At 40.2% G+C, this 17,775-nt stretch overlaps 1 protein-coding gene across 8 annotated transcripts in view; it reads right to left on the minus strand.

Moving 5' to 3' along the window:
* Positions 1–17,775, minus strand: part of mta3 (metastasis associated 1 family, member 3) — a 242,560-nt gene that overhangs the window by 24,375 nt on the left and 200,410 nt on the right. For 5 of the 8 annotated variants that reach the window (XM_072580676.1, XM_072580680.1, XM_072580681.1 and 2 more), the window contains one exon: positions 15,850–16,004. In XM_072580676.1, the coding sequence (XP_072436777.1) occupies positions 15,850–16,004 (155 nt within the window). Of the gene's footprint in view, positions 1–11,112; positions 11,141–11,342; positions 11,473–13,890; positions 13,970–15,849; positions 16,005–17,775 lie in introns of those variants that run through there. The other 3 variants (XM_072580678.1, XM_072580675.1, XM_072580677.1) reach the window with 3 other exon arrangements.

A 17,775-nucleotide genomic window follows, 5' to 3' on the forward strand; every position in this document is an offset into this window, starting at 1 on the left:
ACAACCAAACCATTTGGCATTACTTTGAAGAACATAAGGCAGTGGGGTTTTAAAACCAGGACACTGCACAGACTGTGTGTAGTGCAATGTTGGAGGAATGTTCAAAATGACTGAAGCTGGGCAAAGCTTTTCACTTGGATATAGCACAGAATACAGAAATATTATCCTGCCTCATATAATCTTTATTTTGTCTCTGATGCAAGAGCATAGGTTGTACCAACTAAGCAAAATGATCAATCATATGTTGCTTCATGTGTCAAATGACATAAATCTCCTTAGGACGCTAAATAAAACTTCTCAAAAACAGCATGAAATTGCATCTGGATTTGAAGAGAATCAAGAAGTCCACATAATTATCCTGATCAGATTGAAGGGGATATTATTACATTCCTGAGTTATGCTATTGTGCAATACAAGAGGTCTTGATATAAGCTAGGTCCTAGCTGCTAGGGGTTCATGGAATTGCAGTTAATCTCCGATCATCTCCCGAGAACAACAACTAGGCAGTCACCATTGGGATGTTGATTGAAGGATGAGTATTGGCTTAGTATCAGTGTTAGCACTGCTACTCTTCTTCGAAAATTTGAAAAAAATTCCTTTTATATCTACAGGCAGGGCCTCAATGTAATAATCGACCTGAAAGACAGTACCTCTACATTTCCAGAATGACTTCAGGACTGCACTGGGTTAACTGCCTAGACTTTTGTACTCATATTTGGAAAGGGTCTTAAGCCATAAGTTTCTGACTTAGTTTCAAGAATTTATCCATTGTACCAAGGGAATGGAATCGGTTTTGAAAGGATTGATGTTGAAGATTTCATTGAGTTCTACCTAACCTGATGATATAATAGTCTTGTGTGAGTTAAAGATAAGTCTAGCATGATCCCAATTAGGAACCTAATCCAATTAGGTTAAGAATCACCTCGTCAGGAGTCAATTGCAGGCTAGACCAGTTAATGTTTCCTTAAAATTTTCCCAAACCAGGTGGGGTTGTTTCCAACAATCAACAATAATTTCGCAGTCACCATTACATGAGTTGTTAATTCTAGACTGTTATTACAGAGTTCAAATCCCACTATCTGCAATGGTGAGACTCAAACCCAAGTCATCAGAGCATTAGCACAGATCTCTGGATTACTGATCTAGGCAATACCACCACCTCCCCTTGTGCCACCTTGTTCTGCGAGAGAGGGAAATGTTTCAGAGAATGGGATATAATGGTCATAGTTAAATAGTTATCAATGTGTGTAAGCTGCTGGGAAGCTTGCTGAAGATCAACTGATGTAAAGCCAATAAATGAGATGTTATGGAGAGTGTTGGAAACTGACTGACAGGAATGTGCTGCACTGAGTGGGGCAGGTGGCTAATGATTGGTGGGATTTGACATTCAAAGCACCACTGGCCTTGATCACTCATATAACATCAATGAGTTTCTTGTAGAATTAATGTAGGTCCACCGTCTCCATTGCCTTTTGAGTCTGTTTGGAGAATTTCTTACAAAGACAAGACATCTTTACTGCTTTTTACTTTGAACATTGACGCCTCCAGCACAGCATCTGAAAACTTTGCAGCCTTCTGTCACTTGTGTTAGGCTATTCTACAGTTTCCCAGATCAGAATGATTTCCTGCACAGTTATCAGCACCTGCTCTGTATTGAAATCTTTTGAGTCAGCAGGTGGCACAAAGTTAGCATATTGCTTGTACTGCAATGAACAAACATGTGATGATGGAACACTGTGATCCTGACAAATATCTTCCGCAACTTTCCATTTTTGACCCCATTACTTTTAGTTGAGAAAATAATCAAGGTTCTTTCAAAAAAAAATTTTAAAAAAAACACTGGACTAAGATAGTTTACTTATGACAACAGTATCTCTATGGAATAATTTGGGAATAACTGAGTCCTGAAAAAGGGTTAATATCCAAAACGTTGACTTCTCCACCTCCTGATTCTTTCTGACTTGCTGTGTTCTTCCAGCCTCTTGTTTGTCTACTTGGGAATAACCGATATTCTTCATGAAAAGGTTAAGGACACAGGGAAATGGTAATTGCAGTTCTTCAAAACAGCACATTAAGGTTCAGATTTTAGATTGAGATTTTCAGATATCAGCTGGAAACATTCAACTCTCATCATTTTAAATCTCCCGTGTTGGACTTGGCAAGATGGCGGCGATTCAGTAGTAGTGCCATGGACAGCTCTGCCTAACAGCCAAGCCATATGGGTGTTTTTTGCCATCCCTGGCGAACTCTTACGAGGGACTTATTCATTTAAAGTCTTGAGAAGGCATGTTTGTTAACTTTGGCAGTGGAAAGGATGCCAAAAGGAAAGGGAGCAAGCAAACAGCAGCAGGGAGGACACTCCTCTGCAGCACTGGGCAAGCCTGCAGCCTCTCCTGAACCCTCGAGGGACTTAACGGACTCGCAGGAATTGGCGAGACCAACCACGAAGGTTGAGGCTGCGTTCGAGGAAATCTGTGCCCAGATTCAACCCATAACATCGATGCTGAAAAAGCATGAACGGGAGTCCCAGGGCCTCAGGACGTGGATGGAGGAGGTGGAGGGTGGAACTACAGCCATGGAAGCAGCGACTGCGTCCTCATCCAGATAGATCCAGGTCCTGGAACACCAAGCATGGGCCTTGTGAGATCAGGAGGAGAAAGTGAGGACTGCAGATGCTGGAGATCAGAGCTGAAAATGTGTTGCTGGAAAAGCGCAGCAGGTCAGGCAGCATCCAAGGAACAGGAGAATCGACATTTCGGGCATCAGGTTGATGCCCGAAACGTCGATTCTTCTGTTCCCTGGATGTTGCCTGACCTGCTGTGCTTTACCAGCAACACATTTTCAGCCTTGTGAGATCAGGTCAACAACCTCGAAAATCAAAGTCAGAGGACGAATCTATGGATTGTCGGGCTCCTGGGGGGTGAAAAAAGTGGGCAGCCAGTAGGCGTCTTTGAACATTGGCTGCTGCAGTTCCTGGGCCTTCACATTGAGTCCAGCCAACTGCACACTGAAAGGGCCTATCGAGTGGCAGTGCGCAGGTCTGGGCCAGTACAGTGCCCCTGGCTGGTCCAAGTATACTTCCACACATACAGGGACAAGCAAAGAGTGAGAGGAGCCTCCAGATCACAGGGGAAAGATCCACAGGCACTGCTGTACAAAGGGTCAACAATTATGGGTTTTCAAGATTTCTCGGTAGCTGTAATTCAAAGGAGGAAGTCCTTCGATGAAGTTAAGAAGAGGCTGAGCAACCTTGGTATCCAGTACTCCACGAGGTATCCTGCGGTGTTCCGTGTCAGCCACGAGGATGCAGTTTATACATCTGACTTGGCGGATAAAGCCAAGAACTTTGTGGACACTTTAAAATAGTCTGATTGGTCCGAAACATATAGTGCATGTTTGTCCTCTTTTCCTTCTTTCCACATTTTCCCTTTTTTCCTTCCCACTAATAATTTTTATTTTTTAAAAACTACTTGGAATATAAGAAAGAACTTGCTTTTGCTTGACAAAGGCTGTTCAAGTATGGGGATAGGCCAGGGAAGTATTTAGCGCATCTGACTAGGAAAAAGCGTGCTCCCCAATTCATTACTGCAGTTGACAGTCTGCACCAGCGTCCTGACATATTATGCCAAAAGGATTAATGAGGCTTTTCAGAGTTTTCACTCTGAATTGTATTGGACTGAAGGTTGCAAGGATGGGTGGCCCAAGACGGAAACCTTTTTTTTAAAAAGAGCCTGGACCTCCCCGGGGTAACCTTGGAAAAGGCCTCTCTCCTCAATGCTCCCCTGACAGTTTAGGAAATACAGGAGGCAGTTAAGCAACTTCAAAGTGGGAAAGCGCTTGGCCCTGATGGTCTCCCGGATGAGTTTTATGAGGAGTGCATAGGGATTCTGTCAGGGCCGATGCTGGAAATGTACAATCACTCCTATATGCATGAATGCTTACCACCATCTTTGAGAGAAGCTAATATTTCCATCATTCTTAAGAAGGTTCTTGAGGATTGTGCCTCATACAGGCCCATCTCTCATTAAATTCAGATTTTAAGATTCTGTTGAAGATTTTGGTGCTGTGATTGGAGGTGCTGCCCTATATTGTCAAAGAGGAACAGGCAGGTTTTATAAGGGGCCATAGGTCCTCTGATAATATTAGAAGGTTGCTGAATATGATCCAAGCATGTCAGCAATGATTGATCCAGGGGTTGGCAATTTCCTTTGATGCAGGGAAAGTATTTGACCAGGTGGAATGGCCATATCTCTTTTATGTCTTAGAGCGGTTTGGGCTGGGTTTGGTCTTTACTAGGTGGGTGGAGGTTTTATATTGCCATCCCCTGGCAGTGATCATCAACAATGGGCTGAAGTCTGGGAATTTTCGGATTGGCAAAGGTGATCGTTAAGGTTGCCCCCTCTCACCCCTGTTGTTTACGTTGATGATAGAGCCACTGGCAGAGTCCATTCGTCAGAACACCCACATAACCACTGTGGAAATGGGATCAAGGGCACACAAGATTACACCAGATGCAGATCACGTCCTTTTGATTTTATTGGGCCCGATGACCTCCGTAACCCATCTGATACAATGTATTAATTCATTTGGGGCTATTTCAGGATACAAGATCAACTTTGCAAAGTCGGAGGCTATACCTTTGAGGGACCTTAAGGAAGTGCCAAAGGTTAAAGGTGGCCCTAGGTTCCCCTTTAAGTGGTCACGGGCAGGTTTCCGGTACCTAGGTATATTTATTACCCCCATGTTTGATCGGTTATTTCAGACCAACTTTGTTCACCTCTTTGACAATATTAAGCAGGATCTCCAGAGATGGAAGGCTCTTCCAATTTTGTGGTTGGGATGAATGAATGAATAGCCTTTATTAAGATGAATGTCCTTCCATGTTTGCTTTATCCCATGTGTATGCTTCCTATAATGTTTCCAGGTCAATGTTGCGGAAAATTATATGTTGGTTTAATTCTTTCGTTTGGCGTTGTGGGCGGCCCCTCATCAAACTTACTAAATTGCAGTTGCTTCAAGAATGGGGAGGAATTGATTTTCCAGACATTAGGAGGTATCAACTGAGTTCCCTGCTGTCCTTTGTGTGCGATTGGGCACGTAACGATCCAGGCTCCATATGGCTGGATATTGAAGCCTCCCAGGCAAAGTGCCCTCTTACTAACCTATTGTTCAAGGATAAGATGAAGACAGTTATGGACCACTGCTGGAACCCCATTGTTATTAGTACGTTCAAGGCATGGAGGGCAATGCTCCAGAGTGAGGGTTATTTATCCAAGACTTCACCACTCACCCCCCCCATAGTTGGTATGTCAGGGTTCTGACCAGGGATGATGGACTCAGGGTTCAAACTATGGGCAGCAAGAGGAGTTTCCAGTTTAGGAGACTTGTTTGAGGGGGAGATGATGATGTCTTTCGAGCAATTGAGCCACAAATACGGGCTGTCCAGCAGAGATCTTTTCCGTTTTTTTCAGGTTAGGGATTTCATCCAGAAGAAGACTACGCTTCTCACTAAGCCCTATAAGCCTGATACAGAGAGGTTGTTGCTACATTCCACAAGCACCCTTTCGGTTAGTGCCCTCTATCACCTACTGGGTGGCAGGGCCTGGTAGGATATTAACCGGTTATGAGGGGTCTGGGAGCAAGAGCTAGGAATGGAGATCTCTTCTGAAACATGAGAGGACATATGGGAGAACACGCAAAAGATCTCAATCTGTAATAGGACATACGCTATGCAGTTAAAACTTCTGCACAGGGTTCATTTGGCACTAGACCAACTGGTGAAGTTTAAAAAAGGGGCATCTCCAATGTGCCTCATATGTAAAGTAAGTGTAGGTACTCTTACCCATTGCTTCTGGACATGCCACAGGCTCCCTGTTTATTAAAGCACTGTGGCGGGAGAGAAAGGGAGGGTATTGAGGACCAAAGTTAAAGTAGACCCGACATCTCTCCTTCTAGGTTGACCGAATCTATCTTAAGACAGGCATGGGAAGAAACTATATGATATTCTTACTTACTGTGCATGGAAGAACATTCTGATAAATTGGGTGTCTGAGAACCCATCGGGCTTGCAGGGATGGCAAAAATTAATTATGGAGCACATTCCCTTGGATTTTTTCACAAACATGGTGCACCACACAACAGACCTTTTTTTAATAAGACATGGCAGCCTTTTTTGAGTTATTTGGACACAGATCTGTCTGTTATCTTAACTAGGGCGTTCATTTAACTAAGATAGTTAGGTTTTCTGAGCCCTGGGCCTTGGAAGGGGGATCTCCTGAGTTACGTATACAACACTCCTGTTTTTGTTTGAGAGCTCTGCGCCGAGCATTGTTATTTTGTTTACTTTGTGTTCTTGTGCGTTTGTTTGTTTTTTTTAGTCATTTACTTATTTATTAGTGTTGTTTTGCACAGTGTTTGGTTTTTTTGTTTTGTTTTACAGGGTAGGTTAGTAGTTAGTAGACAGTAGTTGTATTGTAATTTGCACTTTTTTATTATACAGGTATTTGTTATATTTTTCATAACTTTATATTTTTGTAAAGTCAAAGAAAAGTCTTTGTTGCTAATAAATATACTTTTAAAAACTCCTCTTATAGTATCCCATGTCAAGTGCCCTGGAACACTATCACAATAAAAGGGACTCAAAAATGTTGGTGGGATTGATTATCGATATGAAGGGAATGAATTACTAGAATGAAGGCAACATTGAACATATGTCCCTTCACCAGCAACACAATGGCAACCATGTGTACAATGTACAACCGACATTACAACAGCTCACTTATCATGCAACTGCCCCTTCCAAATACAAAACCTCTTCCATCCAGGACGACATGGGCAGCAGACATGTGGGAACACCACCAACTGTAAGATTCCTTCCAATCCCCATAGCATGCTGAGCTGGAACCATATCATCACTCCTTCACTGTCAACAGATCAAAATTTTGGAACCCTCTTACCAACAACACTGAGAGTGAAAAAAAGGACAATAATGGCTCAAGAAGGTGACTCCCCACAACAATCTCACTTTCTCAAGGAAAATTAGGGATGGGAAACAAATATTGACCTTACCAGCAACATCAACGTTCCAATAATGAAGTACAAACAAACATCAGGTCAACTGTAAGAGATGTAATTTTCAATCACCTCCAAAAAAGTTATTTGGTCCCAAAAGTACCAGTCTCTATCCAGTGTGACAACATTCCAGCTCTCACACCAGCAAGACTGATATTTCTTGGTGAACTAGCAACAAATTAGGACCCATTTATGCTTTGGGTCAGTACTCATTAAGAACTAGATGGCTACAGTTCAAAATCATAACATAATAGTTACCACTCTCTTGCTCTTTCCTTTTTTTAAGCGTTTGCTTTTAAAATTATTTAAACACTTCCTTTTCAGGTGGAGAGAGAATTGGAAAGAAGAGGTGGGAATAGCATCATTCTCTCCCTGGTGACACTGTAGCGATTGTAATGAGGTAAGCCAGCTGGACACCACAGAACACAAGTTCCCTGTTTGGGAATGTCAATCTGGTCCAATCAGTGAGCCCTGGAGGACAGATATAAAAGGGGAGTGCTCTTTACAAAAAGACAAAAAAATTAAAAGGGGAGTGTCAAAAATACTGATACTCTGATAGTTGACTCTGAAGAGGCAGTACTAAAGTCAAGGACTGTCCCATATGTAAACAAGGGGTGACTTGGTGACAAGATACTAGCCTCAGTGGAGCTATTTCAGTCGACAATACATTGCCAAAAATAAACAGATTGTCTGGCAATTTATTGTAGTGAAGTTTGTGGTATATGACTGTGTGCAAATCGACTTGCAAATTTCCTTGCTTTACAATTGTGTGATGATACTATGGCTTTATGAGGTACATTTTGCCTTTTTTTTAAATGAAAATAAGTTAAGACAGAGGTATTGAGTGGTCTGTTCCAAGCCAGTAAAGGCCTTGGGGTTTTTTTTCAAAGAGACATTGGAACAATAGCAGCAGCATGATTGGTTGCGTTTAACTTTGGGGGTTGGGATTTGGAAGCTACTATACATCTATCCCTGCTACAGCAAAACATTTGAGGTCTCTCTCTTTAAGTTTTCTCTTGATGTTCTTTCCTTCTGGACTGGAGAAACATTGCATGTAAGGCAATCTATTTTACCAAATTTGCCTTTACCAATGGTGCTTCAATGGGATGTTACTACCTTCAAACAGTTAATCAGTGGTAATTAACATATACATTATCTTGTTAAGTATTTCAATAGAGTTACAGGTAAGCTTTTTGTTTTAATTCTTGTTTTGTCAGTATTTTAACAGGAGTGTAAGAATAATGTGCATTTTTTTCCAACCTTGGTAGTTTGACTAATCGAATTGTATCAGGGACACAACCCCTTACAAAAATAGGGTCTAGATTATCTTCTTAATGCATTTTGAGAGGCGATTTTTGAGCAGATTTGTAGATCAGGTTGATGATAAGTATGTAAGTTAGCTTGCTGAACTGGAAGATTTGTTTTCATATGTTTCATCACCATACTAGGTAACATCATCAGAGTCTCCGGTGAAGCGCTGATGGTATGTCCTGCCTCTCTATTTATAAATCCTAGTTTCTTAAGGTGGATGGTGACATTTCCAGTTTTCTTCTCCAATGGAAAGTAGATGGAATCTAAGTCGATGTGCTTATTGATGGAATTCTGGTTAGAATGCCATGCCTCGAAGAATTCTCGTGAGTGTCTTTGATCGCCTGTCCTAGGACGTGCGTGTTGTCCCAGTCAAAGTGGTGCCCTTCTTTGTCTGTATGTATGGAAACTAGTGATAGTGAGTCTAGTCTTTTGGCGACTACTTGGTGTTATCTAGTCATGGTGACGAAACATCTGAAAACAAACCTTCCAGCTCAGCGAGCTAACTTACATACGTATCTGGAGAGGGTTTGATTTGGTCAACAATAGTGACGACAATTCAAAAATATACTTAATCAGCTGTGAAGTGCTTTGGGACATTCTGAGGTTGTGAAAGACAATACAAATGCAAGCTAGCACCTCCTTTCTTACAATTGCCTTTTCACACCACATACAAATACAAAGGCAGCTCACATGCCATTGTCACACAAACAACTTACTTCCTGACTGCTGGGGCCCACATGCACTGAACAACCCCACCGCCCTGTGGCCGATGACTTCAACTCCTCCTCCCACTCCACCAAGGACATGCAAGTCCTGGGCCTCCTCCACTGCCAAATTTTAGCCACCCAACTACTGGAGGAAGAATACCTCAGCTTCCCCCCTTGGGACCCTGCAACCAGTTGCCTCATCTCCCCTCCCCCAACCTTATCCAAGATCCAACCCTCCAACTCCGCACCGCCCTCTCGAACTGTCCTAAGTGTCCATCTTCCTTCCCACCTACCTGCTCCACCCTTCGCTCTGATCTATCACTATCACTCCCCACCTTCGTCTATCTATCGTATTCCTAGTTACCTTGCTGTCCTGCCCCACCCCCTCCTATTTATCTCTATGCCCCCTTGGGCATCCTCTCCCCCTCCCCGCCCACCACTTCAATCCTGATGAAGAGCGTATGCTCAAAACATTGACTCTCCTGCTCCTTGGATGCTACCTGACTGGCTGTGCTTTCCCAGCACCACACATTTTGACTGTGATCTCCAGCATCTGCAGTCTTCACTTTCTCCTAGAGAACAGGCATACCCTGCAGCAAAACTACTCAGAAGTCCTGATGCACTGATTATGTGGTAACTGCCCTGAAAACTTCAATTTTTGATAGTGTATACCCTGTACTTAGAACCCTTTGATAAAGTAGGCAACTGAGTTTGAGTCAGAGACTTAAGAGGGTTCTGACATAACTAGTAGTCAGCCAGGAAACGTTAGAAAGATTAAAACCTGCTCAAAGGTTTGGCTAGTAAAATTACTGGCCGTCCCATCATTCACACTGACACACCCTCTCCTTTCACTCACACTGACCCCACCCTGACATCTGAATTTACCCTAGAGCACGTGATACTACTCTCCCACCCAGCTCTCTTCCCTTAAGATACCAGACTCAACCCTTACCTGCCACAAGACACTCTCATCCACCCACCTAGTCCCAAACTCCAGGGCAGGACAAATTAAAATAAGTGGAGCGGTTCCCCAACTGGGATTTCCATTCCTTGAAAGATTCAAATCTATTGTGTCTTAAAAGGAATCACAAACTTACATTACCTTTTTCCAAAGGTTACAAGTATGTGCTTTGCTCTAACCATAGCTTTCATTTTAGTGGAGGAATGATGATATGGTAAAACAAAAGCAGTGAGACTTATTTCATGATTTCTTCACAAACTTAAGTCAACTGAAAATTAACAAATACATTCATTTATTAGATGTATTATCAATAAAGAATTTATATGCAACATAATGGGTCACCAGGACTCCAAAACAATGTGCATGTAATTCTTTGTTGCTGTAAAAATGCTCATGTGAAAAGGTTAGTCAAGTCTGCATGTTAAAATATTTAATTTCTTGAAAATTGGTAACCATAATATCTAATTAAATATGCCACATAAATACAAAAAACAGTACAATTACAAAGCAAGGTAGCTTATCACCACCTTCATAAAAGTATTTATGGGATGGGCAAAAAACGCCAGCAACATCCACGTCCCACAAATGAATAGAAAAAAAAAGTTTCTATTTTCATCAAGAACTGTACAATAAGTCAATGGGTAAATAATAAAAATGGCTTGCACATGTAACTATTCTTTTAACTTTTTGAGCTAGGTTTAACTTCAGCCGAACTAAAGGCTGTATATTTCATCTACATTGGCTACAAGCATCCCATTCAAAATGTGAGTGGGTGCTCCTGACATTGATACCCATGCATGCATTGCCAGCACAAAATCATTCTACTATTACGAACGATGCTTCATTGCATCTTAGAAAGGTTTTCAGCAACTGGCAGTTAAAACCACAAAGGCCTTAACAGAACTGGTGTGGGAAATCAAATCATTATTGCAGTAAAATTTTCCAATCTGAGAATTACATTCTATATTTGGGGTAGTGCAGGGAGAACTGTAGTCCATGTCAAACCTGTGCTTTACCTGAACTTGATATCTGCAACGTTTTTCGCAAAGTAGGAACCCAAAAATACTACTGCTTTCCTCAGGCTGACCAGCTTGGTCATGTAGAACATTTTAAAAAAAAAGAAATAGTAAACATAAAACAATAATCTGCCTTTACATTGCATCATTAACATTGGAAAACATTCCAAAGCACTTCACATGAGCATTATCGAACAAAATAGCACCAGAAGATATCAAGAGAAATGACCAAAAACCAAGACAGAGGTTTTAAATAATGTCTCAAGTGAGAAGGTGGTTGAGGAGGGAATTTCAGAGATCAGAGCGTAGGTAGCTGAAGACATGGTTGACAAAGGAGCACCAGTTAAAATCTGGATTGTGCAAGACACTAACATTGAAGGATTGTAGATTTTGGAGGGTTGCAAGGCTGGAGAAAGAGAGAAAGAGATTAATTTTGCTTACTGAAATACAGCCTTTGTTTAATAGATTTGTTAATTTGGAAAAATTAATATGCAGTACAACTGTTACAGAAATAAGACTATCACAATTTTTCAGAAAATTACACCCTGAAGGATTTAAAACCTTGTATTAAAGCTTGTGGTCTAAAACATCTAAATAAACAAGGAATAATTAAAATGGAAAGCAAAAATCAAAAGTAAGATGCAAATAAAACCAAGATATTACATGGAACCCATCACACACTGAAAATGCCCACATCAAATCACAAAATATTTCAGAATTACATTTTTTGAGATTACAGCTGTATGTTTGGAACATGGACACTGCAGCACAGACCTATTTTGGTTTTAATGGTCCTGTCACACTCAATTCTTACTCAGGTACACTGGGACCAAAAAAACACATCATAAGCTGCCTTGGAGAGAGCTGTGTTTGGAGGGAAGGTGGTTACAAAGCTTCTGTTCCCTACAAATTCATCCCAATTGTTTAGAAGTTTTTAGGCTCCCCAGCTTATAAGCATCACACACTCACTCACCCCCCAAACCATATCTAATGTTACTTCATAACTAAAAAGACCCCATCATCTCAACCTGTGCCCCACCCAAATGCATGCATCCACAACAGCAATGTAATACAACACCACACACCCATGCTATCTCCATAGCCACTCAGCAGTATGCGCAATGAGCAGATCTCAGGAGTCATACAGATGAAAATAAAGATTTCTAAAGTCTAATAGAGATTTCAATCACTAACACTTAATATTACTGAGAACAAAACTATTCATAGAATTGTTTTTTAAAAAGATATATTAAGTGACCATATTAAAGACGGGGAAGTATTTAAAGTATTTTTAAACTGTCAACCAAGATGTCAATCAACACTGAACAGCATCTTTGTAGTTTTTGGAAGTCAGCCAGCATTCACAATTACCTCTGCTGTAAAACTAGCAGTTGGGAATATTCAATAAAGAACGCTTTTATAAAAACAACAGGGATGGATGGTAATAGCTTTCTTTCGAGCTACACCAGGTAAACTATCAGTCTGGCAGAGGTTGTTTCCTTTTGACTCAAACTGACAGCTTTAACTTATCTGTTCATGTTTAAAGAACTGGGGATTTAAAACTATTATATCAGGACACTCAACAGAATTTATATCTACTCCATAAATTTGTGATTTCCATATCATGAGTTGAAGCCCTTGGAATAGCCAGAATTGGACCTGTTTAAATGCAGCATAGATTTCAATTTGCCCTAATAAATTCAGGTTTGCTAACCGCGTACTTCACATTCCTCCCATTTCCTTCAGCTGGTAAAATACATAAGATCATACAAATTAGGAGGAGTAGTAGGCTATCTGGCTCCTTTGAATCTGTTCTGTAAAAGACTGTTTGCTTTAGGCCTAATGTGTCAAAAATCTGATATTTCACAGATGTGATAGGACCTCTGCATCTGATTTGATTTATTATTGTCACATGTACCTAGGTACAGTGAAATGTTTTGTTTTGTGTGCAGTACAAGCAGATCATACCATAAAATGTGCATTAGCATAATATAATAGAGTGAGAAATGTGATGTTACAGCTGCAAAGAAGATGCATAAAAAGCGAGGTCAACATTAAATTTAAAAGGTCTATTCAGAAGTCTAATAGCAGTGGGGAAGAAGCTGTTCTTGAATCTGTTGGTACATGTGTTTAAGCTTTCATATCTTCTGCCTAATGGAAGAGGTTGGAAGAGATTATAACTTGGGTGGGAGGAATCTTTGATTATGTTGGCTGTCCAGCCAAGGCAACAAAGAGTGTAGATGGAGTCAACAGGTGGTAGGTTGGCTTGGATGATGGACTGGGCTGTGATCCATCTAGATAGAATGCTTTCCATGGTGCACATATAAAATTGTTAAGATTCTTTCTGGACATGATGATTTCCTTAACTTCCTCAGGAAAACGAGGCATTGTTGTGCTTTCTTGACCATCGCATCAATGTGGGTAGACCAGGACAAATTGTGGGTGATCATCATTCTGAGGAACTTGATGTTGTCGACCATCTCCACCTTAGCACCACTAATCTAGACACGGGCTTCATCTTGCTTCCTGAAGTCAATGACCAGCTGTTTTGTTTTGCTGATGTTGAATGAGAGATTGTTATCTTTACATCCTATCTCTTTCCTATATTGTCTTGTCATTGTTTGAGATCCAGCCTACAATGGTGGTGTTGTCAATGAATTTGTAGATGGAGTTAGCATGAAATTTGGCCATACAGTCATGATTGTATAGAGATTATAGTAAGGGGCTCAGTATACAGCCTTGCAGAGTGTCAGTGTTGAGGATTTTTGTGGAAGGTGTTGTTGCCTATTTTCACTGATTGTATCTTTGTCATGTTCATCAGTTTCAAAGGTCTCTGTTGTCAATTCAACTCTACAAAAATCTGGCTCATACATTTGATGAGCATTGAACTGCCATTTTCAAGACTGTAAGGAGAACAGAAAGGCATAAAAGGATTTGAAGTTGTCATTGAGTTATTAAAAACATGTGCCTTTAAAGAAACATTATTTATCATTATTCTGCTGACTCCCTTTTGTCAAACATTATTTTTCACCGGAGGTGAGCCAAAAGCTATTCAGAAACTCAGCTCATTTTTATTGATTTGAGTCACTGGTATGTAGTTAAGACTGAACAAAGAAAATTCTTCCTCAGATGCTTATGTTGTAATGCTGTGGGGCTAGTCACTCGTTTTATCTTTGGATACTGAAAATAATTTAAGGTGGCTCAGTAGTTAGCACTGCTGCCACACAGTGCCAGGGAGCCTTGGGCGACTGTCTGTGTGGAGTTTGCACATCCTCCCCATATCTGCATGGGTTTCCTCTGGGTGCTCCGGTTTCCTCCCACAGTCCAAAGATGTGCAGGCCAGTTGAATTGGCCATGCTAAATTGCCCATAGTGTTAGGTGCATTAGTCAGAGGGAAATGGGTCTGGGTGGGTTACTCTTCGGAGGGTCGGTGTGGACTTGTTGGGCCGGAAGGCCTATTTCCACACTGTAGGGAATCTAATCTAAACAATAGTAATGCCAGGTTAAACAGTAAAATTGCATTCATCAAAAACTCTTCAATTATTTAAGGATGATTAATTGCATCATTTAAAGTAATTCTGTCTTTCTTACATCAAATTGAATTTACTGTAACAATCTAATTGATGTTCACCAGCCTCTTGAGAAAAATTAATCCTACGTATTTACATCTATATCAAGATTATAAAACAATTCATAATTTCCCACGTGAGTCATACTATTTGAATACTGGATGCAAAAGATAATACACAACTAATGCTCATTCAAAAGGAAAATTAAAATTGTTTAGCTATCAGACAGAAAAACAACTAAGCATGCAAATTACACATAAATCAGCTTTTCAAGCACAAAAATGTAATTGGCAAAATTCACCAGCTATTTGTTCACTCTAAATTTGAATCATATCTTGTTACAAAATCATATTTCAAAACTTTCTACGCTTAATAGAGAAATCATTTTGTGGCTATGTTTGCCAAATGCAAAAGAGGCCTCTAAAGAGGCAAAAAAGCAGAAAAAACTTAAAATTTGCAGCTTCTGACTGTAACAATGGTTCTTTGTGATGTGTGGTGAGTTAGTTAATTGGAAGCACTGCTCAGAGACAATAAAAGCAAAATTAATGAATTTGATCACACTGAGATAGAAATCTTATGCAGCTTAAATAACTCAAATTAATAAATCTCTAAGAATAGATACATCTCTAAGAATAGACTGTTAATATTCCAGAGTGTAGAAAAAGACCAGGCAGGGATTTGGAAGGCTCTGACTATCATTCTGACAGAATCACTAACACAATATACTGGAAAAACATCTGCTGTTACACCACACTGGAGTAGAATGTTAAAAATCAAGCCCCGCTTCACCCAAAGTCATCACAAAAATTAACAAATTTATAAAAGTACTCAATATTTCCTATATTACCTGTCTTTTAGACCTACCAGAAAGCCTGGACCAGGATTTGGTAATTAACAAGGATTACTATTTATTACAAGTAAGTAGATTCCAGTTACAGGCAAACAATTATGAACTGTCAGCATTCATTAAGACTGCATACCTGCATTATTCTGATGCATTCTGTATACCATAGTACATTAGATATTTGAATAAAAGCACCTATGAAAAGCTAGTATACATACCAAACCTGCAAAATTGTGATAATTAAATCTTTTGCCTTATAAAAATGTCTTAATCAGGAGAACATATGAAATTTCTTGATTTTCAAATAAACGTGATATAGAATTTTTGCATTTACAAAATTGAAGTTTTACTTGCTAATCAGAAATCCCACCTTGTTTCTTCGGTTGCCACAAAAAATTCATCATCAGGGTCAATGATCCAGTTTGGCCGTTGTCTCTTGATTATGGGAACGGTCCCTGGCTGGATGGCTTTGATACCTGTCGACAGTCCTTTTCCATTAGGCAAGTATGAGAAATAGTCAATGCACTGAAACAGAGAATAAACCAAACTAAATTTGTTAATTTGCTATTGTTCACTTTTAGAGTCATTGAGATACAGCACGGAAACAGACCATTCGGCCCAATTCATCCATGCCAGCCAGATATCCTAAATAAGTCCAGTTCCATTTGCCAGTTTTAGGCCCATATCCCTCTAAACCCTTCCTATACATATAAAAGGCATCTGGATGGATATATTTTGTAATTGTGCCAGGCTCGACCACTTCCTCTGGCAGCTCATTCTATACACTCGTCACCCTCTGCATGATAAAGTTGCCCTTTAGGTCCCTTTTAAATCCTTCCCCTCTAACCTTAAATCTACACCCTCTAGTTTTGGATTCCGCTCCCCTGAGGAAAAGACCTTGTCTATTTACCCTATCTATGCCCCTCAGGGTTGATTAACGTGGACAATGAATATTTAATTTCAATCATCTGATTTCGATATCTGAACATTTCCTGGACTGGAATGATATCAAAAAAAGAAAAAAAAAATACTTAAAGATGGTCATAGTAAAGAGCTGACTACAAGTTGAATCAAACTTCACAAAACCATCGATAAACAAGAACCAGTGTGAACTGAAATTAATTTGTTTTTAAAATCAGAACAGACTGAAACCAGGCAGGTGTGAATAAAGTTGCAACTGCCATTTAATTCATATTTTTATTAGAAGATCAAAATTTGGAATCAACATGCCTACAACTTTGGGGACAATGAACCTCGACATAGACAATAGGAATGCATGGTCTTGCAAGGAATTGTTGTGACAGAAGACGAGATGTATTAGTCATAGGGTCTTGGAAGTCTACAGCACAGAAAAAGGGCCATCGAGCCTGAGCTGGTCAAAACAAGTACCTAGGTATTCTAAGCCTTTTTTTTAGCAATTGGGCCAACGGCACTGTTTGCATTTGTGATGATACTATGGCTTTACGAGGTGTATTTTGTCCTTTTCTTAAACAGGAAGAAAGGTTGAGATAGAGGTGTGGAGCAGTCTACTTCAAAGCCAACAGAATAAACAGCTTGTCAGATCTTGGGTTTTTAAAAACAAGTTGGAAGAACAGAAGCAGCCTGAATGAGTGGGATCAAACTCCCATAAACTAGGATTTTAGTTTTAACTTTCTGCAGTTGCTGAGGTCTTGAAGCTGGATGTGGAAGCTCTTACTCTTCTCCCTGTTACAGCGAAAAGCTGCGGCTTACTTCCTGCTGCTAGAATTGCATGTGAGACAATCTATTTAATGAATTTGTCTTTTGGCAAAGGTGTGTTTATGGGATTTTACTATATTGGGAAAGTTAATGAGTAGTAGTTAATATTCTGTTAAGTATTTTGATAGAGTTACAGGGAAGCCAATTCTTTTATTTTTATTTTGTCTGTATTTTAATTATTGTGTACGAATAAAGTGCATTTTGTTTCAAGTCTGGTACTTTGACCAATCAAATTGCATCCAGAATGCAACACCTTACACTTACCTTTAAAGTCTGGACTATCTTCTAAAAATATTTTTGAGGGGGTTTGGTCTGGTCCATAACACCTTGGTACATAAGTGTACACATGAACCTCGATTATCCAAAGGAGATGGGCAGGCATTATTTCATTCAGATAATTGATTAATTGGTTAATTGATTTCCTCTGGGGCTTGGAGTTTTCTGTGAAGTCTGCTCCCCGTTCAAGAGACTAGGCAGCAGCATACGGTGGCGAGACCCCGCTCACCCCCTATCTGTCCTCCACCCCCTTCCTAATGCCTGCCCAGCCCCACCCCACACT

The sequence above is a fragment of the Chiloscyllium punctatum genome, chromosome 11 (assembly GCF_047496795.1).
Source record: "Chiloscyllium punctatum isolate Juve2018m chromosome 11, sChiPun1.3, whole genome shotgun sequence".
Lineage (NCBI taxonomy): Eukaryota > Metazoa > Chordata > Chondrichthyes > Orectolobiformes > Hemiscylliidae > Chiloscyllium > Chiloscyllium punctatum.